General features: G+C 39.6%; 1 protein-coding gene across 14 annotated transcripts in view; it reads right to left on the reverse strand.

The window, feature by feature from the left end:
* Positions 1-27,713, reverse strand: part of AKAP13 (A-kinase anchoring protein 13) — a 395,830-nt gene that overhangs the window by 67,115 nt on the left and 301,002 nt on the right. For 7 of the 14 annotated variants that reach the window (XM_030930272.1, XM_010372586.2, XM_030930271.1 and 4 more), the window contains 6 exons: positions 24,502-24,872; positions 23,532-23,585; positions 19,424-19,489; positions 17,089-17,281; positions 11,865-11,973; positions 4,396-4,515 (listed from right to left, as the gene is read on the reverse strand). In XM_030930272.1, coding sequence (XP_030786132.1) covers positions 4,396-4,515; positions 11,865-11,973; positions 17,089-17,281; positions 19,424-19,489; positions 23,532-23,585; positions 24,502-24,872 — 913 coding nt within the window. The remainder of the gene's footprint in view (positions 1-4,395; positions 4,516-11,864; positions 11,974-17,088; positions 17,282-19,423; positions 19,490-23,531; positions 23,586-24,501; positions 24,873-27,713) is intronic. The other 7 variants (XM_030930279.1, XM_030930278.1, XM_030930281.1 and 4 more) reach the window with 5 other exon arrangements.

The following is a 27,713-nucleotide window of genomic DNA, read 5'->3' on the forward strand; positions in this document are numbered from 1 at the left end:
ACTATGTTAGATAGGGCAATATGAAGAAAAAACAGAAGGAATATTATCATTATTTTGATCTACCACGTTAATAAAGGTTGAGTTACTGAAGACTTAGATGGGAGCAAGGCCTCAGTTACAGTGATAAATGATTATCAGTTTTCAGGAGATCAGTTATAGAACTATTTCCGTGTATATTCCAGGGAAATAAAGGTTACCCTATATCACTATTGTAACAATTTAGACAAAACACCCTCCTTTTTCCTTGAGGTTGGTTTCAAGGATCTCTGAGACTACTGTGAGCCAAACTTTAATCTGATAATCTGACAGAGACTTGCAGGTGTTCTATCACTAGATAACCAGCATTTGGGCCAGGCATGGTGGCTCATGCCTGTAATCCCAACCCTTTGGGAAGCCGAGGCAGGCGGATCACTTGAGGTCAGGAGTTCAAGACCAACGTGACCAACATGGCGAAATTCCTTCTCTACTAAAAATACAAAAATTAGGCAGGCGTTGTGGCGTATGCCTGTAGTCTCAGCTACTCGGGAGGCTGAGGCAGGAGAACTGCTTGAACCCAGGAGGCGGAGGTTGCAGTGAGCCGAGATCGCTTCACTGCACTCCAGCCTGGGTGACAGAGCGACTTTCCATCTCAAAAACAAAAACAAACAAAAAAAACCCCAGATTACCAGCATTTGAAACTCTTCAACTCTCAAACTATTTTGGATTCTGAACAGAAATCTAAAACTGTAGTTATTATTTTTATTATTATTAAAAATGGTTTTTTAGAAACAGAGACTTGCCATGTTGCCCAGGCTGGTCTTGAACCCCTGGGCTCAGGCAATCCTCTTGTATCAGCTTCCCAAAGTGCTGGGATTACAGGTGTGAGCCACTGCACCTGGCTAAATTTAAATTGCCAAAAGATAGGAATGCTACATAAGAAACCTTAAATTCTAAGTCTTCAAGAGATTGCCTTCCGTATTTTTTTCCTTTTTCCCAATTTGGGGTTCTTCTTCTATTTATTTCACTTACGACACATGGTAACAACTGCCAGGTGAGAGGCAAAGATTAGCAGAATAAGAATATCTGGGATTCATTTCCAGGTTCCACATAATCTAGGTAACAACTATCAGCATTTTAATTTCTTTTTTTTTTTTTTTTTTTTTTTTTGAGACGGAGTCTCGCTCTGTCGCCCGGGCTGGAGTGCAGTGGCCGGATCTCAGCTCACTGCAAGCTCCGCCTCTGGGTTTATGCCATTCTCCTGCCTCAGCCTCCCGAGTAGCTGGGACTACAGGCACCCACCACCTCGCCCGGCTCGCTTTTTGTATTTTTTAGTAGAGAAGGGGTTTCACCGTGTTAGCCAGGATGGTCTCGATCTCCTGACCTCGTAATCTGCCCGTCTCGGCCTCCCAAAGTGCTGGGATTACAGGCTTGAGCCACTGCGCCCGGCCCAGCATTTTAATTTCATGATGTCTCAGTGTACTTAAAAAAATTAAGAGGATTTAAAAAAAAAAATCAGGGGTTTTAAAACATTTTCTGCCCAAGGAAACTTCAGTGATATAAGCAGCATTAAATTTTCTAAGCTTGCCTGGATTCTATTATACATTTAAGCAATTACCTAGTAAGTTACCACCCTAGTAATATGAACTAAATAAAAATAAAATTCATAATGCAAAAAAATACCAACCAACACAAAACCAGGCCAATAATAAGCTTCCAGTAGATATCTGTGGAATAAATTAAAAACTGAACAAATATGTGATTGACTACTAGGAGAATCTATGACTCCTATAATATTTTCAACTACTCCACTGCTAAAAATTTTAGTTAAGTTATAATGACCTTTTAGATGTGGTTCTGAAAACAGTAATTAATCCACCAATGTCTCTGAAATTCCTAAAGTGTCATCAAGTTTTCAGAGCATCTAAGAGTAGAAAACAACCAATGCTACTTCCATGACAAAATTATAGACAAAAGAAATGAAACGAAACTTGTCATTAAAGTTAGCCTGGAAAGTATTATTGTGGGTAAATAATATATTTCAACTAGATTATCTTTCAAGGCATGAAATAACCTGCAGATTTATACTACAGCCAGGAACTTCAGGGTGGAATTACTGGATGGACACAGTCGAGTATTTTTCAGAGTGTGTTCCATGGAACACCAGTTTCATGAAATGTATACAGTGCTGCACATATTGTGGTTTCCTAGTTAATACATTTGGGAGAAACAGTATATTGAACTCTGCCTTGAAAATCCACAATGTAACACAATATTAGCATTTTAAACCTTCTTAACCCAGAGTTGCCTAAATTTACTAATATTTGGCCATGAACCAACCCCTCCCTTCTTTTGGTTCTCCCTGCCCACACATAATTCTTACTAGTATTTTTGAATTTAAGGAACACATTTTGAGAAGATATTTGATTTAAAAGTTTCTGCAAGCTTCTGTATTTTTAGGGTTCCATTGTGTTGGATTAACTGAGTGACCAGTGCTGTTACAGGATTATAATTCTGTATTAGCAGGACCTTGGCTGTTGTTGTTGTTTGTTTTTTTGACAAACAAACAAACAGAGTCTCACACTGTTGCCTGGGCTGCAGTGCAATGGTACCATCTCGGCCACTGCAACCTCTGCCTCCTGGGTTCAAGCGATTCTCCTACCTCAGCCTCCCTAACAGCTGGGATTATAGGAACCCGCAACCACACCCAGCTAATTTTTTGTATTTTTAATAGGGATGGGATTTCACTATGTTGGCCAGACTGGTCTTGAACTCCCGACCTCGTGATTCGCCTGCCTCAGCCTCCCAAAGTGCTGGGATTACAGGCATGAGCCACCGTGCCCGGCTGGGACCTTGGTTTATTTGTCAGGCTGACTGGCCTACTTCCCAGTATATTACAAATACTTTGATTTTTTTTTTTTTGAGATGGAGTCTCACTCTGTTGCTCAGGCTAGAGTGTAGTGGCATGATCTCTGCTCAATGCAACCTCCGCCTCCCAGGTTCAAGCAATTCTCCTGCCTCAGTCTCCCGAGTAACTGGGACTACAGGTGCCCATCACTATGCCCAGCTAATTTTTTGTTTTTTTAGTAGAGACAGGGTTTCGCCATGTTGGCCAGGCTGGTCTCAAACTCCTGACCTCAAGTAATCCACCTGCCTTGGCCTCCCAAAGTGCTGGGATTAGAGGTGTGAGCCACCGCATCTGGCCTATTACAAATACTCTGTAATGAAACAGCTTTGACAATTTCTGAATACCCAAAGTTACAGGGGATTTTCACAACTTTCCTCCTATTACAACTGGGATCATCTTATTCTGTGTCTATTTTTCAAACATGTTTTATTAGTGAAAAATATACCAAATCTTTAATAAGGCCTCCATTTAAAAGCAAATTAACTGTCTTACTGTGCATAATGCATTTCCCTTTAAGAACAGTGTGAAAATGCCAGCTTGAGCAACACTTAATATTGCTGAAACTTAGAATCAGCAAGTGGTAGGGAATTAGGGTGCTTAATCATACGGGTATTGTAATACTCATAATACTAGTTATATAAAACAATACTAATAATACTAGTAATATAAATACTAACAATACTAGTTATATAAAATGCTAATAATACTAGTTATATAAAAACAATTCATTATTTAACTTTCTATTGTAAGTGGTTTCTCCATTAAAAGCAATCCTGGAATATTCTAGAAATCTTGCACAATTGAAGACAGTAATTTTCATGAAGGGGGAATTCATTTCTTTTCCAAGTTTACTTAAATTGATACCTTGTAAAGTTTTTATACTAGGCATTATCAAGTAAGAATGTATTCATTTGAAGCCTACAGTTTATCCAAAGAACTGAAAAAATACAAGTTCAAAAGGAGAGAGAAAGTAGGAGATAAATACATATATAACTCCCTCCCTCTAATCCATAGGGTCTAATCTTAAAGGAAAGGTACTTTTAAAGAAATGGTCTGAAAAGGAGAAGAAAAAAAGTGTAAAAATAGCTTTTAAATACCACAGATGAACATCTAGATATCTGTCCCACGAGACAGAACAACAAAACAAGGAAAATAAAATTTACATTGTGAAATAAAAAGTTTTGTGAAATTAGCACACAATACTATTACAAAGAGTACACAATGGGATGGGAACACATCCCCTACACCTTTGAGGGTATCTGTGTGCTGGAAAGATATCTTGTGCCCTGGAATCAGGAGGCCAGTGGCTCAGTGTTAGTACTACACAGAAGACAACAAATGTTCTATCCAAACCAATTCTCAAAGGCAAGCATAAAGACAAATGACTTACAAAGGATGGCATGCAAGGGGCTAAAAGCCTCCAAACAATTTCTTAGTACCAAGCCTATAGCATTTTCTGAGCTGGTCAGACCTTCAAGAACAGTCACTGGACACCAAAGTTGCTTACTTACTATGCAACTCCTCCTCCTCATCACTGGAATAAGAGCCAAGAGAAAAGAGAGTTTTAGACTTAAGGAGGAGTGGAGAGATGCTGATGGAGATCCGCCTTGCTGGCCGCATCTGCTGCTGAGCTGAGAAGGAGGTTCACAGAAGACATTAGAGCATGCACAGATTACGCCAGGACCTTCAGCACATGGTGAAACAGTATAATGTCAATGGACTATGTGGTTCCGGGAAATGGTGAACGATGTAATAATTTGTTTACATTCTCATCTCCATTTCTGAATATACAGAATTCTAATGCAGTTTCTAAAAAATTCGGCTAATAAATACATACCTGTTAGATTATGAAAACAAGAATGATCACAATTCATACCTGGGGTTCTCTTTCTTAAAAGTATACTAAAAACATCTACTAGTGGTGTTCCTCAGGATTCTGTATCTAGCTCTCTTCTCCCTCACCCCAAATCTCCTCATTCACTCTACCTCTTAACGACAATCTGCATACAAGACACTGGTGAGTCACATCTTTCTAATCTGGAAGCCAGATCTCTCTATTTAGCTCTAGGCTCATTCCTCTCCCTGCTCACCTGTGGGTGGATGTGCCACAGGCAGCTACAGCTCCAAAAGCAGGTAAGTGAACTTATATTTTCCTGCAGAACTGTTCCTCCTCCTGTGTTCCTTCACTTAGTGAGTGGTACCAACATCTAACTCATTACTCAAAACGGAAACCTGCGCACCTTATATTTATAAATGGAAACCTTATATCACACTTCACTCAGGCTTCTTCACTTTGTCTTCTAGCTCAGCCTCTATTCCTCCCCTATTGCCACTGCTCTCTGCCTTGGTTTAGGACATGGTCTACTACTGTAACCTGAATCCTGCAAAAGCCTTCTATTGGCCGGACGTGGTGGCCCACGCCTGTAATCCCAGCACTTTGGGAGGCCGAGGCAGGCAAATCATGAGGTCAGGAATTCGAGACTAGCCTGGCTAACATGGTGAAACCCCGTCTCTACTAAAAACACAAAAAATTAGCTGGGCGTAGTGGCAGGCACCTGTAACCCCAGCTACTCAGGAGGCTGAGGCAGGAGCTGAGATAGCGCCACTGCACTCCAGCCTGGGCGACGGCTCCGTCTTAAAATAACATAACATAACATAACATAACATAACATAACATAACATAACATAACATAACATAACAAGCCTTCTACTGATCCAATCTCTCCTCCCCATAGTTAGCCTGAAGTATTCTAATCAATTATTGGATCAATTTAATCAACGTAAATGATTCCATTTCCCTCAGGCAAGAGGCCGAAATTCCTCAGTCTTGCTTTCTACGAATTCACCCAGCTAATTCTCAGTTTCCTTCTGGTCCAAACTTTAATATTACTTCTCCTCAGTCAGCCTTCTCTGACCCCTTAGGTCTGTCAGTCCTATAACATCAAATGTTTAAGTTACTGCATTTACCATTTTCTATTAAGATTCACTTGTTCTCATCTGTAAATGTGGTGAGGAAAGCAACCCTACCTGTGAGTTCTCCCCTCTCCTACCACTGTCTAGCCTGGTATATGGAAAAGAGTAGGTACTCAAATATTTACTCGATAAACACATTAATAAATGAACTTCCCTTTATCCGACTTTCTGGAATCTCAATGTCCTAAATGAAATGAGAGAAAAAGCCCTGTACCTATCTAATATGAAAGCAACTCCATACCCCAGATAAATGCTAAGCGACATCACTGTTTGCTGTTGCAGCCACTGCATGTAATAGATCAAAGAAATGTTGGTACAAATACACACTAGTTTGTCAGGCAGTGAGAGTCTTGTGCAAAAGTAAGATACTACTGTGTGTTCTGATGTGCCTCCAAATGTGAAATGGATTTGTAAAATGAAAATGAGCTGCCCCTATTACCCAGAATCTAAGAACATCCCTTTCATGCGTCACAAAATCATAGATGATAGGAAAAACCTTATGTGATGAGTATCTAGTGTATCCCTGACATACAGAAATCTCCAACATATATATATTATATAAAGGAAATGTTCTGGTAACATAGCAATTCAATTTTATAAGGTATCTGATTTAAAGTTTATATTTATATATGCATTTAATGAACATGCATGTTTTCCAGTCTTACAATTTAATAACGTCAAAAAGAAGTCTGATGACATTTTTGTTCTGATGTATTTGTCAATGTTATCTTTTCCAAACAGAACTGTGCTAAGAATATATATATATATATACACACACACACACAGATATATACATACTTCAGTAAATTCCCATCACAATTAGAGAAGAAATCCAGAAAACAGAGATAAAATATCCTCAATAGCACTGATGCCTAACTTTCCAGAGGCCCACCTTGATCTTTGGTCACACAGATCCTTTACCTTTTTAAAGATCTGGTACAGATATAGAACTGCCACAGTTCAGCTCTCAAGACGGCCTTAGCTGTCATAGTCTAATGCATGCCACACAATTACAAGTTACGGCTCCCATCAAAACATGCTTAAGAAACTTGGCAAACTCACATGCCATAAGCAAAGTTATAAAAACGACCCCAAGGGAAAGTGCCCTTCTTTGTGATACACATAGAGTATTCCTTCTGAAATGCTTGGGGTCAGAAGTATTTCAGATTTTGAATTTTGGAATATTTGCATATATATGATGAGACATCTTGGGGATGAGAACCACATCTGAACATGAAATTCATTTGTTTCATATACAGCTTATATACATAGCCCAAAGGTAATTTTACATAATATTTTACATAATTTTGTTAAGGCCTCATACATGGAATTTTCCACTTGTGGCATCATGTTGGTGCTCAAATGGTTCAGATTTTGGAGCATTTCAGACTTTCAAATTAGGGATGCTCAACCTGTAACACATCACACAAAATGAAGGGGAAAATGAAATCTCATTAACAAGCATATGAAGTTAAAACATCTAATGGGTCCAATACCCCTTTCAACATATCACCACTAATGTGTTTCCAGGGATGTAATCAAGCAGATTATTATCTGAAGCATCTTCTGGGTGGGAGCAATGAAAAGGTTAAAAATACAGCCATAGAAAGGGATCATCTGGGCCTGGTGCGGTGGCTCATGCCTGTAATCCCAGCACTTTGGGAGGCCGAGGCGGGTGGATCACAAGTCAGGAGATCAAGACCATTCTGGCTAACAAGGTGAAACCCTGTCTCTACTAAAAAATACAAAAAAAATTAGCGGGGAGTGGTGGCAGGCGCCTGTAGTCCCAGCTACTTGGGAGGCTGAAACAGGAGAATGGCATGAACCCAAGAGGAAGAGCTTGCAGACAGATATCCCGCCACTGCACTACAACCTGGGGGACAGAGCCAGACTCCGTATCAAAAAAATGAAAAGATCATCTGTCATAACTGAATTCTATACATGTGAAAATAAAAAAATTTTTTTAAGTTCTATCAAGAAACCACCTATGTTTCCCAGTACAGTGGGAGAAAAAGGCCCCACATAATCTTTCTCTGATGCAAGGAGGAGAAATGCTGTGCACACATTCCATGGAGAGGTTTCCCTCAGGGCAGTCCTCCCAGGCACCAAGCCTCATGACACAGCCAGCACCTGTGCTACTGCGACCCCCTAAAAAATGGCCACCAAGTCACGCTCTTCATACCTCACCCTTCAAATCAAGACAGTAAGTCCAAGACAGGAGGCACTGCAGCTTTTCCCGTCCTCTGTGGTTCCTAAAGAAGCTACTGCTTGCCTGCTCTCCACCCCAGATAGTGACACAGAAATATTATAGTCACCCTCTCTACTTAGTATTTTCCTTTACATCAATAGATTTTTTTTTTAAAACAGATCCCAGCTTAGAAATAATGCTACAAGTTTGACTGTTTTTCAAATCCAGCAAATGACCCAACAAAAGACATTCTGGACAACAGCTCAGTGGAAATACATTTTCAGAAATGTTCAAGTTTTACTGACAGCTGTGATAAACTGTGGTCAAGGCAACTAATAATTTCCTTAGAAGGAAAAAGAGCACAGGTAAAAGCTGGAAAGCAGTGAGATTAGGATGAGTTTAGAAAACATTCTGTTCCTAAACAAGCACGCTCATAATAAACAGCCAAGTGCAAGACAACAAGGGACAATGTTCTAGCAATGGTGAGCAATGTCTAACCTTGTTTAAGCTCTGGGCAGAGAAAAATGGACCCTGGCACTGTTCTGGTTATTGTGAACAATCACACTCCACAATGACAGCATGTGCTCATTATGTGACAGAAAACATGCTATGGACTTCAAATAAAGTCAGATTTAAGCCACATCACATTATCATCCCCATTTAACAGCTGAATTGAGGCAGAGAGTTTCAGTAACAAGCTCAAAGTAATAACAGCCACTAAGTGTGCTTAAAATATCAGTTAAAATATTTTAAGTGTATCAAACATTTTAGGCTTTAAAAATCACTGAGGATTTTAATTATTACACTATTTCAGTTAGGGAGAATATGACCATAGATGAATCATGCTGAGTATTTAAGTGATTTGGAATTGAACACTTGAGTCTGGAGCAAACTATGAAATATCCAGTTATCCCGATGCTTAAGGCATACCACACACACTTTAACACAAGTTTTAGTCTTCTCTTCAGTCAGAATTTTAATATTTCCAAAATGATGTATTATGTTTCTAGTGTAGAATAACAAATACAGTTGGGAAACTATTTTAATTGTATACAGGAGGAACTAAGGAGAAACAGTGACATTAAGGTTGATGGGTCCTTCTGTTGCAGCATATGATATTAGAAAGGTACGTGGGGCTAGCTATCATTCCAGTCTGCATGAAACGCACGCTACAAATCAGAATGAGGGTATTATATTTGAATGAAAGGCGTAAACTCTTGCTTGAAGCTCTACTTTTGACAGCAGTCTACTACTGAAATCAGGTTCCCTAGGTGAGTTGAGCAGAAAAATTATCAGCAATGGGAAGAAAAGCTCTATGTGTCAGAACCTCTAGAATAGTGCTTTTGGGAGTTAGCTGTATTATTTACAGTGTTTGGATAGCAAGTGAAAACACAATCCAAAAGCACCTTGTTTTGTGAAGGAAAAATAATGAAGTGTTTCATCCACAAGGAAAGAAAGTGGGTCACAAAATATAGGAAAAAGGTCTCTCTTTGGGACACATTCTATTGGTACTAGGTATCTGTTGCTGTAGAAGTACAATATCCACTATGTCATGATGCTTGCTGGTCACAGAAGGAGGGCACACTGAGCTGAAATGTCTCACTTAGAGAGCGTTCCTGGCCTTTTCTGGCTACTGAGTGTTAGCATTCTGGCTTATCAAATTCACTGCAAACTATTCAATTGTAATTTCCATTCTATACAAGCCAAATCTCTAACTCAAAGCCAAATTTTAAAAAAAATCAAAACAAGCAAAAACAGGAAAAGCTATTTCTGTCACACTTCTGGGGGACATATCTTTGAAAATTAAGTCTTCATTAGACACCTTTTGTCAAGTAGGCTAGATTTGTATTTGAAATATTAATCACACGAAAACAAGAAAAAATTTAACAGAATCATCCATTATGTCTTTCTCTCTCTCTCTCTTTTTTGAGGCAGTGTCTCACTCTATCACCCAGGCTGGAATGCAGTTGTGCCATCACAGCTCACTGCAGCCTTGACCTCCTGGGCTCATGATCCTCCCGCCTCAGCCTCTGAAGCAGCCGGACTACAGGCACGTGTCACCATGTCTGGCTAGAGTCATCCATTATGTCTTAATTCCACTGTGAAAATTTTAAAAATTAGGATTCCAGTAAGTCATGAAGTGAGATGGAACATCCCATAAATACAGGGCATCTGCTTCTCAACTCTTAAACTCAATTATATTAGGGAATAATGAGGAAACCCCAGAAACACCAGGAGAATGTGTTTATTTCCTTGGCTTCAGCCTCCAAGACACATGCTCTTTCAGCAAAGAACATAATGTATCACTCACTCCCTCTTTGATGAGAATTTAATCTTTATATCCAGATCCCACACAGCAACTACTCATTAAAAAATCAACATTTAAAAAATAAAAAATGACGCTTCTCAAAGAACAAGTTGCTTTGTGACAAAACAACACTGATCCAATCCAAGTATGTTTCTGAGCATCGCAAGGCCCTGTGCCTATGGGTGCCATGACAGCTCTATATAACTTCCATCGCCAGTTGATCTGAATCCACATACAGGTCCACTAACCCCTTTCAGATGTAATCCTACTGGCCCTCACAGAACTAAATCTCTGTCTCAGTCTTGCTTTGTCCTTCTTGAGCTTGACATTGTTGAAAAGCTCGGGTTAGTTACTGTGCCAGGTTTCTCCACCGACAAATTCATGAAAGACAGGGATCAACTGAGGAACTTTTTAGATTAAAGAGGTCTAAAGAGACATGACAACTTAATTCAATATATGTTCTTAGACTGAATCTTGGACCCAGAAATAAGTGAGAAAATTTGAAATCTGAATAAGGTGTGCATATTAGGTAACATAATTTTATTGACATTAATTTCCTGATTTGGATAATTATACTATGGTAATATAGTATTATCATAGTATATAAGAGTATAAGGTACTCTTATATACTAATGCTAGCACTCAGTAGCAAGAGAAGGCCCATATATGGTACTCATATATTATGGTAATATAAGAGAATATCTTTGTTTTTAGGAAATATACACTAAATTAGAGGTAAAGGAGCGTTACGGATATAACTTACTCTCTCAAATGTTTCAGAAAAAATCTTTAAGGGGAGTGACAAAGAGAGGGAGAGAGGCTGGTGAAACAAGTATTATAACATTTGAGGACTAGAAGTGAAGAATACATGGGAATACTTTGTACTATTTTTGCAATTTTTTTTTCCCTAGTGAACATTATTTATAACTATTTTTCAAGTCTAAAATTACTTCAAAATAAAAAATGTTTAAAAAGTGTGTCTGGCTGGGCGCGGTGGCTCACGCCTGTGAATCCAAGCACTTTGGGAGGTCGAGGGGGGGCGGATCACGAGGTTAGGAGATCGAGACCATCCTGGCTAATAGGGTGAAACCCTATCTCTACTAAAAATACAAAAAATTAGCTGGGCATGGTGGTGGGCGCCTGTAGTACCAGCTACTGAGGCAGGAGAATGGCAAGAACCCAGGAGGTGGAGCTTGCAGTGAGCCAAGATTGCGCCACTGCTCTCCAGCCTGGGCGACAGAGCGGGACTCCATCTCAAAAAACAAAAAACAAAAAAAAAGTGCCCACAAATACAATAAACTTAATGTACGGATATTTTTAGGTAGCAAAAGGAGGAAGATCTCATGATGAACTCTATGTCACCTTTTCTGTTTAAGTGCTAAGCCATTCATTCAAAGCAGCAGCAAGCAAATTTTCGCAGGTAACGTTATTAGGCCTTAAAGTGAGAAAAATAATAGGAAGAGTGGTTAAGATTTAATATATTTAATTTTTTAAAAAAGTAGTATACTCACTGTCCAATCCAGGATGGCTGATTGTCATTAATGAGATGGATTTTGTCAATGGAGAGGAAATGGCTGATGTACAGTAATTAAATCCCTGCTGCTTAGATCTGTGACATATCTGTGAAGTAAAAAAGAACAGGTTGTAAGCATATGCTCTCATATTTCTAGATAAGCATAAAACCTTATAATTAGACCTACATAGTAAAATAAGGCAGTACAGAAGGGGTTGAGAGCACAGGCCTTGTGGTCAGACAGACATAGGTTAAAGTCTGCTCCTGCTACTTAACAGCTGCTCAATTTCAGAAAAGTTACTTAGCTTTTCTGAGGCTTAGTTTTCTCATCTGTAAAATGGGGATCATTAGAGTATCCATTCTTTACAGTGGTTCTGTATCCCTCATAGCACCTAGCAATGTTTCAAACTTAGTAAGTACTTAATAAATATCTGCTAGATGTATAATCACATAAAAATAATTTCACTGGAAATATCAAACTACATACAATACTTGTTCTTTGAAAATCTAAATACTCCTTCATACAGATATAGCAGAATATTGGTAACAGTATTCTGATTTTACTTTATTTATTATTATTACTTTTTCAGACAGAGTCTCACTCTGTCACCCTGGCTGATGGCATAATCTTGACTCACTGCAACTTCCGCCTCCAAGTTCAAGCGATTCTCCTGCCTCAGCCTCCTGAGTAGCTCGGATTACAGGTGCGCACCACCACACCCAGCTAATTTTTGTATTTTTAATAGAGATGGGGTTTCACCATGTTGGTCAGGCAGGTCTCAAACTCCTGACCTTGTGATCCGCCCACCTTGGCCTCCCAAAGTGTTGGGATTACAGGCGTGAGCCACCACGCCCAGCCTATTTTTATTTTTGAGACAGAGTCTCACTCTGTGGCCCAGGCTGGAGTGCAGTGGCATCATCTCAGCTCACTGCAATGTCCGCCTCCCGGGTTCGAGTGATTCTCTAGCCTCAGCCTCCTGAGTAGCTGGGATTACAGGCGCACACCACCACGCCCAGCTAATTTTTTGTATTTTTGGTTGAGACAGGGTTTCACCATGTTGGCCAGGCTGGTCTTAAACCCCTGAGCTCAACTGATCCACCCGCCTCAGCCTCCCAAAATGCTGGGATTATAGGCGTGAACCGTCAGGCCTGGCCTCTGATTTTAAATAATTGGAAAATTGAGATTCAAGTAAAGTGTTTTAAGGTCACAAACAAAGCAACAATGTATCTGGAAAGAAGCCTAAATCTCTTCCCTATCCTCTTCTAAGATGATACTGATCCTACATGAACATAAGGTAACTGAAATTTGATAATTTAACTCTCTCAGTAAATTCACAGCAGCTTTGAGACCACGTAATCCAACCACCTGTAGAAGTTCCTGGTACAATATCCCTGAAAGACAGTTGTCTAGTGTCCACTAGCACACTTCTGGTGATAAGAGCCCATTCCTGGCCAGGCGCGGTGGCGCACGCTTGTAATCCCAGCACTCTGGGAGGCCGAGGCGGGCGGATCATGAGGTCAGGAGATCGAGACCACGGTGAAATCCCATCTCTACTAAAAATACAAAAAAATTAGCCGGGTGTGGTGGCGGGCGCCTGTAGTCCCAGCTACTCAGGAGGCTGAGGCAGGAGAATGGCGTGAACCCGGGAGGCGAAGCTTGCAGTGAGCCAAGGTCGAGATCGCGCCACTGCACTCTAGCCTCGGCTACAGAGCAAGACTCTGTCTCAAAAAAAAAAAAAAAAAAAAAAAAGAGCCCATTCCAATTGTTAACTGACTTTATCATTAATCCTTTCCCTTCACAGAATGAAATCTGCCTCCTTATGACTCACACATGTTGAAAGAGAAGCAATGAAAAATCCGTTACTAGCATGAACTTGACTCAATTAGGCCAGACTTCTGATTATTTAGAGCTTGTTTACTGTGTAACCATGGCAGCTGAGGCAAACAGTTGCTATGTTTCAAATACAACTGTGAGGTCTAAAAAATGACCTCAGTGAAAGGCAGAGACTTTTAACAGGAAGTTGGCTGCAGGCAACTCATCCAGATCAGAATGATACAAGCAGCTCAAATATCCACTCTGAGGTTCCATACAAGATAAAAACTATGGCTAAGTAGAGATTCCAGGAAGGCTAAGCATAGCAAGGCACTAAAACAACAACTTAATCAAGAAAGACTGAATCAGAAAGTCCGCTTCAGAAAGATAGTCCATTTTTAGAAACACATCAGTGGTAGTAACGTCTTACTAAAATGCAGGGTTATCTGTCAAATTCCTGGAAACATCCATCTCAGAAAATAAACAATATTAAGAAAATTAAATCATTCTTATTTCCTCATTAAAATTCACCTACTCCAAAACCTGGAAAGAAGCAGTGAAATTAACAGCCAGGAACTCTGAGTTTAATACTGTTTAGCTAATAGCCACTTACACGACCTTAGGCAAGCCATTTAAATGAGCTTGAGATGAATCTGAAGGGATATATCAGTCTTGATCTATGATTGTTTACAAATCCACAATTTTGGTATTTTACCTCACCTTGCACATGATTTCCAAAGGATTGTATACATTTGAAATGCAATTTATTTTAAAGATTTTTCACTGGTTTATTTACTGTTAGCAACGCTGTGCTCAGTAGCCACCCAAGAATTGTTGCTATTTTTTCCTTCCTTTTTCTGTTACCGTTAGGCTGAGTAAATCTAAATCACTTGCTTCAACAAGCATATTCCTCGTATTCTTATTTTTTCTAACTCTTTCTGAAGTATCAGAACAAGTAGAAAAAATTTTTAAAGGGGCAAAATTTGGTCATGTTAGTACTTTGTAGTAGGATACAATAAAAAATTAAACTTCTACACAAAGTCCTACTCAGCAAATCAAGGAAGAGGTTGTCAATATTTTTGTTTAATTAGAAATGTATTATTAGATTTTTGCCCCAAACTCCAGTCATCTATTCAAAAACAGTTTTTTTTTTAATTATAAATGTTTCATTTGGAGGAAATAAGATGCATCCCAGAATGCTTTCATAAATTAATCAAAGTCTCCTGGCCCAAGAGGAAGAGAAAAGACTTGCAGTAAGGTACAATGCTATAAAAGCATATAATTCAAATTCTCAAAACCTCCCCAAGGGATTGTCAAAAGTGGTAAGTGATACTGAGAACAACCAGAAGATGAGAAGAAGTCACTTTGATTTGGCTGACAAGGAAATCCATGACCTTCAAGACATGAGTTTCAAGAGAGTGATAGCAGCAGAAATTAAGATATGACTAGGTGGTGATAAAGAGAAGGCAAGGGCCAGGAGCAGTGGCTCAGACCTGTAATCCCAGCACTTTGGGAGACTGAGGCAGAAGGATCACTTGAACTGGGGAAGTTGAAGCTGCCGTGACCTGTGATGGCAACACTGCACTCCAGTCTGTGTGACAGAGTGAGGCCCTGTCTCTAAATAAGTAAATAAACAAGTAAAATTTTATAAAGAGAAGGCAGGGAGCATGGATATTCTCTTAAGAATTCTGGCAGGCATCAGAGTGAACAGGCAACCTATAGAATGGGAGAAAATTTTTGCAATCTACCCATCTGACAAAGGGCTAATATCCAGAATCTACAAAGAACTTAAACGAATTTACAAGAAAAAAACAAACAACCCCATCAAAAAGTGGGCAAAGGATATGAACAGACACTTCTCAAAAGAAGACATTTATACAGCCAACAAACATATGAAAAAATGCTCATCATCACTGGTCATTAGAGAAATGCAAATCAAAACCACAATGAGATACCATCTTATACCAGTTAGAATGGTGATCATTAAAAAGTCAGGAAACAACAGATGTTGGAGACGATGTGGAGAGATAGGAACACTTTTTTACACTGTTGGTGGGACTGTAAACTAGTTCAACCATTGTGGAAGACAGTGTGGCAATTCCTCAAGGATCTAGAACCAGAAATACCATTTGATCCAGCAATCCCATTACTGGGTATATACCCAAAGGATTATAAATCATGCTACTATAAAGACACATGCACATGTATGCTTACTGCGGCACTGTTAACAATAGCAAAGACTTGGAACCAACCCAAATGTCCATCAGTGATAGACTGGATTAAGTAAATGTGGCACATATACACCATGGAATACTATGCAGCCATAAAAAAGGATGAGTTCATGTCCTTTGCAGGGACATAGATGAAGCTGGAAACCATCATTCTGAGTAAACTATCACAAGGACAGAAAACCAAACTGCATGTTCTCACTCAGGTGGGAATGGAACAATGAGAACACCTGGACACAGGGCAGGGAACATCACACACCAGGGCCTGTCATGGGGTAGGGGACTGGGGGAGGGATAGTATTAGGAGAAATACTTAACGTAAATAATGAGTTAATGGGTGCAGCAAACCAACATGGCACATGTATACCTATGTAACAGACCTCCATGTTGTGCACATGTACCCTAAAACTTAAAGTATTTAAAAAAAAAAAAAAAAAAAGAATTCTGGTAGGGAAGGGAAGGGGAGAGAATCAACAGACATTTCCTGGAAGGTATAGTAAGAAAGTTTTTTTTTTCCTTCAAAGGAGAAACTTGGGGTATGTTTTAGAGAATTGGGAAAATTCATAATGATATGTAGCATATTTCAAGATTCATTTTACTATTGAGATGGTAAAAGACGGTCTCAGATAAGAAGGAAAAACTCAATTTAATATCCTGGATACTTTCCTAATTTTAAAAAGTGTGCCTTGATGGAATATTTAAATCTATGCAGATTAATGGCATTCTTTATTTATTTTCTTTTTTCTTTTTAGAGACAGAGTTTTGCTCTGTCACCCAGGCTGGAGTGCAGCGGTGCAATCACGGCTCAATGCAGCCTTAAACTCCTGGTCTCAAGTAATCCTCCTATCTCAGCCTTCAGGCACAAGCCACCATGTCCAGCTAATTTTTAAATTTTTTGTAGAGATGGGGGTCTTGCTATGTTGCCCAGGCTGGTCTTGAGTTTTCTGGGCTCAAGTGATCCTCCTGCCTCAACCTCCCAAAGCACTGGGATTATAGGCATGAGCCACCATGCCTGGCCCTTTTTAATTAAGTGCTAAAATCTTGGTTTAGTGCTAGATTAAGTATATCATAAAATGGGTAAGTAATCATAGCTACTAGCCTTATACTACCAGAAGCCTTGCCTTCTATGTTCACATTTCGTGAAATACATTTTTTCCAAATTAGACATATTTAAGACTTACCTGCTGATCAAACATCCTATGTTCTCTCTGGCCTGACTCCAGATCCTCTTCTGAAAGTGACACCAAAGAGTCAACCCGTTCCTCACCACCGAATGGGTGTCTGAGCTCTTTGGCATTTGCAGAGCTTACTTCTAGAGATGAGGATGGCTTGTTTCCGACACCAGCTCCTCCTGTCAAGCCTTCTAGACTGAAACTGAACACAGGGCACAAAAGTTAATTCATTCTATTTCTGGGTCTCAAAAACAAAGGAGGACACAAAATCCCTTTGGGTATATCTCCCTTGTTCATGTATTATTTCTATGTCAGCTAGCAAAACTGTCTAAAAGGGCATGGCACAAAGAATACCACCTACCTTTCCTCCACAGATCTTGGAATACTGAGAAAGAATACTGCACTTAGATTTTCTTACCCCATTAAATTTATCCAAATGTTGAACCACCTAAGATCACTTCTCAGATATTTTTCAATATACTATACAGACAGACCATAGTTATCGGATACTTTATAAATGTTTTTCCTTGATCTAATTAATCTTTGTGAATCTAACTATACTAATGCCAAGTAATTAAATCTCAGAGAAAATATGAGCTTAAGTAACTTTCAGAAGGCAAACTGGGTAACTTGCCCTTATGTCCATTAAGTGGACCTTTATAATTTTACATTCAAGTTGACCTTTATAATGTTACAGGTATGCTTTCACCCCAGAAAACCCAAGTGTTACTTATGAGTGTTACCATCTATTCTATGCACACCTGGCCAAACAACTGCTGACAGACTTCCCGAGAATTGTTAGTTGCAACAGGCACATATAACACCTTAACGAACAAATGCTGAAAAAGCAACCAGGTCTAACAGTAGAAAGAGCTGTAATTTTTTGCCTGGATATTGGTAAAGGGAACAAAGGCAATCAGGATTTGGCATTTTAAAGAGGATTCCTCCGAGAAAGATTCTGTGGTTTGCAGAATGAAAAGCATTTTCAGTAAGCAGAAGCCTACAGAGACAGGTTAGTGATTTAACCTCATTGGGTTACTAACTAGAATAATTTACATGTTACAACTGCAGCGGAAACTTCTTTAAAATAACCAAGATCTCAAAACATAGCTGTAGCTGACGATGTTCTCAGCTAACAATGAGCTGGAATTCAATTGGAAGGTATACTGAAGCCACTCAGTTATCTCCACTCAAGGAAAACTGTACAGAAAATTGCTACAATTAAGTTCATACCTACCAGTCCAGGACTTGTATTTGCTTTTTTAAATTTTTATTTATTTATTTATTTTGGTTTTGTAAATCACTTATTATGAAACAAAGCCATATATATCTTTATTCTCTCTAGTAGGTAAATTAAACAAGGGATATGTTTTTCTTACTTCAATATAATAGAAATCATGACTGACTACAAGTAAATGTCTCTGTAAACCTAATTTTCTTTCTTTTCCTTTTTTTTTTTTTTTTTTTCCTGAGACAGAACCTATCTCTGTTGCCCCGGCTGGAGTGCAGTGGCCTCATCTTGGCTCACTGTTACCTCCATCTCCCGGGTTCAAGCGGTTCTCCGGCCTCAGCCTCCCAAGTAGCTGAGATTACAGGTACCTGCTACTGTGTCTGGCTAATTTTTGTATTTTTAGTAGAGACAGGGTTTCACCATGTTGGTCAGGCTGGTCTCAAAATGCCTGACCTCAGGTAATCTGCCTACCTCAGCCTCCCAAAGTACTGGGATTACAGGTGTGAGCCACCACACCTGGCCTGTAAAACTCATTTTCAATACCAGGGATAAGAAGAGGGGCTAAGTGAAGAAGAAATTACTTGAAAAGCCTAAGAAAACCAGATTATTTGCTTATGATTATGATTTGCTTATTGCAAAACTTAATCCTGAAAATGTTTTAGTAATCAAATCTGTTTGTTCAGTTGAGACAAGAATACGAAACGACGAGGAGTCTCTGAATTTGGAATCTACATAGATTGGTGGATTTAGAAGCATAATAGAAATCAGTACATCTTATTGCTGCCTTGGTTCTTTGATTGTTTTCTTCAGGATCCAAGAATTTCTAGGATTTGAAAATCAAGACAGGCCAAGACAGAGAGAGATAAATTTGTGCAGAAAACATCAAATGTATGGCCATTTGAGACATATAGGATGCATCACCTGACTTTTAGGCTGTATCCCCTCAGTTGAGTTAGTGACACCCATAGCAGAGGCAATGAAACGCTGTGCTCACAGACAAAGCAGGTTGGCCATATGCATCCCAGCCACACAGAAGCCAGCTCCAAGCCAAAAGCCCTGATGGCATATTTTATGGTTCCCCATTTGGTGGCTGGACACATAACAATATCATACCTTCTGTAATTAAAGTCAGCACTTAGGCCAGCAGAGTACTGCACACCAGAGGGACACCAGCTCATACTGGGGATGACATCAAAGACAGAAACAGAAATGCAGGGAGAAAAGAGGAAACAGGGATGGAGTTTTTAGGTTTAAAAACAAAGGGCATAGTTAAGAGACAGACGGATTTATTTGATCAACAAAAAATTTAGGAATGTAACACCGACAATTTTTAAAAAGGCTAGAATAAAACCATAGAAACTTAAAAATGTTTTATTCTTGTCTAGACAGCACTGTGGAAAAGACTGTGGGTTCTTTACAGTATCACCAGTTCAACCTGAAATCCAAAAATTCCTTCTAGTGAACCCGTGGGCAACTACCTATGGCTCACTCTTCAGACATGAGAGGTGTTTCAAACTCCTTCATTGGGAACAATCTCTCAGTACATCCCATACTCCCACATCACCCTTACCACAGTATCGCTAACCCTAGACTTTTTAAAAGAGACAGAGACAAACTGTGCTCTGGTGGACTCATGGAGTCACCAGTTTTTTTTTCATGTGTTTCCATTATACATCCAACCAAACCAGACAATTAATAGATTTTGCATAAGATACTTAGTCAACACTGGCATCCATCTTCAAACCCTACTCACTAGGCTACTATGTTAAAGATAAAGCATATAACACTGATTAAATATTTGCTTATATTTTAATGATAATGAAAATTCCCCAAGATGGAGTTTCACTCTTGTTGCCCAGGCTAGAGTGTAATGGTTCGATCCTGGCTCACCGCAACCTCTGTCTCCCGGGTTCAAGTGATTCTCCTGCTTCAGCCTCCTGAGTAGCTGGGATTACAGGCATGCGCCACCACACCCAGCTAATTTTGCATTTTTAGTAGAGATGGGGTTTCACCATGTTGGTGAGGCTGGTCTTGAACTCCTGACCTCAAGTGATCCACCCACCTCAGCCTCCCAAAGTGCTGGGATTACAAGCTTGAGCCACTGAGCCTGGCCGAAATAAAAATTTTTTAAAAAGGAATTCTATGGCACTAAGTTAGAAATGTATCTTTTTAATTTTAAGTTTGTATCCATTTTACCTGAAAGATTAAAAAAAAATTCCATCTGATCATCTACTTCCTTGAATATCCCAGTAAGGGTGTCTATTCTCAAGTAGCAGGGATGGAAAATGTGGGGTTGGAAATGCTAAGTAAACACCACTAGCTAAAACAATAATCAATTCAAAATATTGTGTGCTCTATAAAGGAAACTGCATGGAAACATCAGGATTTTTATTAACAAAAACTATCATTTAAAAAATACCCTGCTACCTGGGCCATAAAGTTCTAGGTGAGGTGCTTCTGTTTTCTGAGAAGAGATAAAAGCAGAGTTTGTGGACAACAGTAAAACCACTTGGCTCCCTCCAGAATCTTGCAGATGGGAAGGCCTAGCACCAAAAAAAATTAGATATATTGGATATATCTAATAATTCTGTTTTGTTGTCAAGTGGGGTTTTTGGCTGGAGAAAGGAGACAAGGAAAATGGTGGGAGGATGTAAGAGCTACCCCTATGGCTCTTTAAAAAAATCTTTACTGTATCATTTAAAATTAAATAGTATAAAGCATTTTAAATCAGATTAAATTAGTGGTATAAAGCTTACAAGTGCAGAAGCAGAAAGTAAAAATATAGTGGAGACATTTCGCTGTTCTGGTAAGCGGGATGACACTGACACAATTTACTTGTGTGAGAAGATATATAAGACTCAGAAGTCTGTTCTTTGACATTATTAAATTTTAAATCGCCAGTTAATAAACAGGCATATTTTTACCTAAATATCCAACTTCTTTTTTTAGAAACAGAATGTGGCACATCAGTAACTGAACATACACTGCCAAACCATCATTCTTAAAAAAAATCTCCTTCTACAGATCTAAATGTTTCTTTACTTTCAGGATATGACAATGATGTGGAATACTGTGAAGAGATTTAACATGAAGAGAATGAAAAATGATAGGGAGGCAGGAAGACAAACATAATAGCTTTTTATTTTTTTTGAGACTCAGACTCATTCTGTCACCCAGGCTGGAGTGCAGTGGCATGATCTCAGCTCACTGTAACCTCTGCCTCCCGGGTTCAAGCAATTCTTCTGCCTCAGCCTCCTGAGTAGCTGGGATGACAGGCGCGTGCCACCACACCTGGCTAATTTTTGTGCTTTTAGTAGAGATGAGGTTTCACCATGTTTCCCAGGCTGGTCTCAAACTCCTGGGCTCAAGCAATCCATCTGGCTCAGCCTCCCAAAGTGCTGGGATTACAGGCGTGAGCCACTGTGCTCAGCCAAGATGTAACAGCTTTTCTAAGGAACCAGGAAGGCAGCTGCAGATGGTCTACAATGTCTGCCCTTTCTGGTAACAGAAAACTCCTTTCATAATTAAGGATATTTTTGAAAGCATCATCATTTCCTCAATTTCTCAATTAGTAGGGGTAATATTTAGCAGTTCTTTGGCTTTGAGATTTGGAAAGTTCTAGATTAAAAAACAACAAATGTCCCTCCCCCTGCCTTATAATACTTGTTGTAATGTTTCAATTTTACAAAATTTTAAATTATACATTCGTTCTTCCTACAAAAGTCAAGTTTCACTAGGGAACTGGCTGGAGTTGTTGACGACAGGCACATCTATACACTAACTCGGACTGCATCCAGCAATCTGTCGTCTCCCACTTTGTCATCAAAGATATGTTTTTAAAAAGCTCATATTGAAGAGCTTTAATAAAGACCCAGACAAATGTACCTCCAAAGAACCTTCTACGGAAGAGCATTTAGTAGAGATGGGGTTAAAACTTGTTTAACAGGCTGGGCGCGGTGGCTCAAGCCTGTAATCCCAGCACTTTGGGAGGCTGAGACGGGTGGATCATGAGGTCAGGAGATCGAGACCATCCTGGCTAACATGGTGAAACCCCGTCTCTACTAAAAAATACTAAAAAACTAGCCAGGCGAGGTGGCGGGCACCTGTAGTCCCAGCTACTCTGGAGGCTGAGGCAGGAGAATGGCGTAAACCCGGGAGGCGGAGCTTGCAGTGAGCTGAGATCCGGCCACTTCACTCCAGCCTGGGCGACAGAGCAAGACTCCGTCTCAAAAAAAAAAAACTTGTTTAACAACTTATTTGCTGGAAGAACAATTTCATAGGAATCATGATTATCTGAAATTCATGAGAACATCTGAATTTAAGCTCAATTTCTTGCCTAAAATCTGGAATTAAAGAAAGCATCACTTGGAAAAGACAAAGTCGGAAAGATCACTATTCGCCTACTTCCCAAAAAACAGGTTCAGCTAATAGTTAAAAATACTTCTTTACAAATGCCTCCTAATATGAGAAACTGGCAGTAATATAACCCTAATTTTTGGATTTCTAAACATTTTTCTAAACAGCGGAAGAAAAGGTCACTAATGACCTCTAAAGAAAATCCAATGCAAAATTTGAAGCGAATTAGCATTCTGACTAGAAATTACTTCTCAGCTTAAAAATCTTTTATTTTTAGCTTCAAAATATTACCTGACAAATACTAATTAAGGAATTCAAAGGCCAAGAGATGAACTTATGCCTCTGACTTGCTTTAAGAAATAACTACATCCACAATGGAATGGAAAATGCCAGGTGGCCTGGTAATAAAGTCTTTCATTACATTATTAAAGAATGTGTTGACAATATTTCAGAGCCTATATACAAGCACACACACATTCCTGGTTTTTCTTTTGTGGAGAAGAAAAAAATAGTACTCCCTAGGGTCCATTAAATAGGCACAACATAGACAATTCTTCGAACTCTTCTAGAGAAAGCTGGGTGAGACCCTATTATCACAGTCATCTGAACACCAATAAGCACAAAATTGAAAAAATTAAAAATAATTTTTAAAAAAGATAAAATAGGATAAAACTTCAAATTAAAGAAACCATTTCATATAAAATGGACATTGGCAATTAATAAATACCTATATTTTATTTGCCTGAATTAGATGGGACATTACTTAAAAGTAGATGGTCCAATCATGGATTAAGCAGAATGAGATGCTTGTTAGTATACACTCAGAGGTGACATGGTTAGTCCATCAAGTTAACGAACTCTGTACCTTCTCCTATGAATGGGAGGTCTCCTGACAACATCCCCAAGAGCTCGCATTGAACTGAAAATGAATGGTGAAGAGGTCAGTGTTGCAGGTGAAACAAAATGGGATACAAATGCATGAAACATACAGACACCACACTGGGGAGAGAGACACTGCTCAAAGAGAAATGGCACAGGGAAGAGAATGAAGGAATGTGGAATGAGAAAAACATCAGGACAAAAAGGGACAATTTCTGTGGAAGGCTACTTTGCTCCTCCCCTTGCTCCAAGGAGTTAATCAGATGGCAAAAGTTATGAAGTTTATTAAATTATTAAAGAACCAGAAAAAAATTACCAAAGCTTTAAAGGGGTTTTTCTTAACACTTTAAAATTCAGGTTATACTACATGCAGGTAACACTATAAGAATTAGTCAAATTAATTAAAACCTCACTCTCATTCCATTATCTTCAGAGGTATTAGGACAATGGTCCTAGGTAAGCCTTAGCAATAAATTTAAACGGGAGATCCCATGACATTATGCAGAATGAAAATAAGTAGAGTTCTAGTCTCAGTTCAGTACTAGACTGACTGTAAGACTTCATGTTTGTTTCTTAATTCAAAGCTGACATGAAACTACTGCCTCCAATATTTTCTCATTCTTAAGTTTCATTAATGTGGTAAGAAAAAACGTTCCCATTTACTAAACACTCACTATATGACAATCACATTTCACTGTATTATTAAAAATAATAATGAAGGTATTTTACAGATGAGAAAATTAAAGCTTAGAGGGGTCAGGTGACTTGCCCAAGGTCATTTACATGGTAAATTATGGAGCTGGGGTCTGAACACAGATTTTCCTGATTCCAAAGCCTGTATTCTTTCTTCTATACTATGGGGTCTCCTAAATTCTTTTACCAACAATAACACAAATCAGAAGCTTCTCAAAAGCAAGCACACACTGAGACACTAAACAAACTGCCTCCCATCTCACCTCCGGTGGTTCATTTCTGCATCGCTGGCTGCATTTTTCCCAGGCCCCCAGCTGTGCCTCCGGAAGGGGGAAAGAGAACGCATGGAGCTCCTCAGGACAGAGCAGTTTGCAGGCACTTCAGTGATACTGTCCATCTCCTCCTCCTCCATGTCACCTGGGTCAACAGGCTCACTCTCACTTTCTCGACCCTCAGCTCCCATCCCATGGCTGTAGAATCCATCAAGGCTTTGCTGATCTCTTGACCTGTTTGGCTTTAAAATCTGGGAGAGAGACACATCACTGCCATGAGAAGAATGTCGGTCCAGTGAAGCCGTGTCATCAGTGGATGAACTGGATCCGGTGATATCACAGGTCAACTGCTCTTCCTCCGGCTGTAATGGAGAGAAAGCACATATGGTTGAAGCCAGCAGGGCCAATCAGATAGCCTCAGTTATTCTAGATCAAGCTAATGGCTTCTCAGTGGGCTCCAGGCAGGCAAGATCACGACTGGCCTCAGAGACTTGTTTTTTTAATAGGATGATCACAGTTGAATTCAAATCTCCCTGGACTCTAGAAAAGAAACAGTCTAGATCTACCCTCTTTTTGTTTGTTTGTTTTTGAGACAGAGTCTTACTCTGTTGCCCAGGCTGGAGTACAGTGGCTCCGTCTCAGCTCACCACAACCTCTGCCTCCCGGATTCAAGAGATTATCCTGCTTCAGCCTCCCAAGTAGCTGGAATTACAGGCATGCACCACCACACCTGGCTAATTTTTGTATTTTTAGTAGAGACAGAGTTTCACCATGCTGGCCAGGCTGGTCTCTAACTCCTGACTTCAAGTGATCCACCCATCTCAGCCTCCCAAAATGCTGGTATTACAGGTGTGAGCCACCCCACCCGGCCTAGGTCTATCCTCTTTATACCTTTTACTAGAGGTACTAGACTAGAAGTACATCATTTTTTCTTTCTTTTCTTTTTTTTCCAATTTGAGACAGGGTCTCACTGTGTCACCCAGGCTGGAGTGCAATGGTGAAATCATGGCTTACTGCAGCCTTGACCTCCTGGACTCAAGCAATCCTCCCACCTCAGCCTCCTGAGTAGCTGGAACTAGAAGCAAGTGCCAGCATGTTCAGCTAATTTTTTGTGTGTATTTCTTTAAGACACAGGGTTTTGCCATGTTGCCCAGGATGGTCTTGAACTCCTGGGATCAAGCAATCCTCTTGCCTTGGCTTCCCGAAGTGCTGGGATAAAGGTTTGAGCCACTGTGACCAGCCCATTTTTTTTCTTTCTTTAAGAGGAAAAAGATCAAATTTATGTTAGTTCTTTCAGTCAATATCACCAACTGCAATGAAGGGAATCCATTTGTCTCTGGGTTTTTTTCTACATGAAAACTAAATTCATAATGTGTTAGATTTAATTTTTTTTTTACAAGCTTTAACTGAAAACAAAGCAGTCTGCTTGGCTACAATAATAATGTGCTGAAATTAACATTCCAAAAGCAACTCTGTGGTTGTTTCTAGTGGCCTTCTGAAAAATGTGGAATAGCTGATGACCCCTCCTAAAGTTTGCCACAAATGCCTAAGTACTTTTACAAATGTCTAAATGGAAGAAAGCTATACATTTTTCTCATTTCACTGAGAACTGGCTGAGTGTTATGAGGCCAAATCATACATTAAATAATCAGTCCTGGCAATGAGGTCTTTGATAAAGTGATGATGCTCTTTCCTGGCTAACCTCTGCCTAATAGGTTCTGTGTAACTTTGTTCTAGTAGCCTGACATTTTCCACTTGTCAAAACATACCAGTGGCCAGGCACGGTGGCTCACGCCTGTAATCCCAGCTACTGGGGAGACTAAGGCAGGAAAATCTCTTGAACCCGAGAGGGAGCAAGGGAGGGAGACACCAGAACACAGAATTTGATGGGTGAGGGCAAGATGAGCTTCATGGTACCCAAAAGACCAAAAGAAGTGTCTAAGATATGCTTGATCATACTTAAGATGTGGGCACTGTCTTAACAGCTATTTCGCACTCTTATGGGATGGGGGCAGGGAACAGGGAAGGGCATTTTGTAATTCTTTTTCCCTTTTTCACAATATTTTCCTAATTAGCCTACTCAATATTTTAATTAAGGGTAAAAAAACTTACGGTTTTCAAGAAAGAGAAAAAAATTATGAAAATCTTTTGGCTTTGGAATAGAAAACAAGCTCTATACTATAAGGAGGCTCTTTTTAAAGGTTTGACGTAAATAGTTCAAAAGCACACTACCTTCTAAAAGCACCCTTTCTACCTTTTGGGCTTGATCTCACAAGCTAATAAGAAGGCTTTCTTTTTCCAGTTCTGTGGAATCCAGTTTCCTAGATTGTTTTTTAAGTAATGTATGAGATGTGAATGAGAGAGAAGATGCATGGGGATCACCAGACAGATCAAACTGAGGCCCAGATTTTCCAATGGACTCAGGCATGAGCAGCAGAGTCAAGATTTGAACCGAGGCTGATTTCAACTCAAACTGCCCTATTCTGGTAGCTCAATCATCTTTTTAAAATCCTGTAAGAACAAGACATTAAAGTCAGTATTAGAAAAGTCCCTTCACTGGGTCACTCTGTAAAATAAAACTATGGTTCACCAAGTAAATTCTAAATTGTGGTAGGTATTATTTTAAAATGAAATAACTGACTATGCTTTTTAAGTGAGTGAGGGACTTGGGGGCTTCCTAAGGGGGTCCTATTCACGGAGCAACTCTCCATGGACAAGGACAATGTAAATGGTCTTGTGAATGTCTCAGCTTTCTCACTGTACTGGGTTGAATAGTGTCCTCCTCAGATACATGTCCTTCTCAGAATGTGACCTTATTTGGAAAGAGGGTCTTTGCAGATGTAATTAGTTAAGATGAGGTTATACTGGAGTAGGGTGGATCCAAAATGTCCCCAGATCCAATATGAATGGTGTCCTTGCAAGAGGAGAAGAGACACAAAAAGACACACAGGAGAGAATACCACGTGAAGACAGTGCAGCATCTACAACCCAAGGAACACCAAGGACTGTGAACAAGCACCAGAGACTAGGAGAGAGGCCATTTTCTCTCAGAGCCTACAGAAGGAAAGCAGCCCCACTGACACAGTGATTAGGATCTCCAGCCTTCAGAACTGGGACTAAGTAAGTTCCTGTTGTTTAGGGTCACCCCACTTCCAGTAATTTGTTACAGCAGCCCTAGGAAGCTAACATACTCACCCTTAGCT

The sequence above is a fragment of the Rhinopithecus roxellana genome, chromosome 5 (assembly GCF_007565055.1).
Source record: "Rhinopithecus roxellana isolate Shanxi Qingling chromosome 5, ASM756505v1, whole genome shotgun sequence".
NCBI classification, from domain to species: Eukaryota; Metazoa; Chordata; class Mammalia; order Primates; family Cercopithecidae; genus Rhinopithecus; species Rhinopithecus roxellana.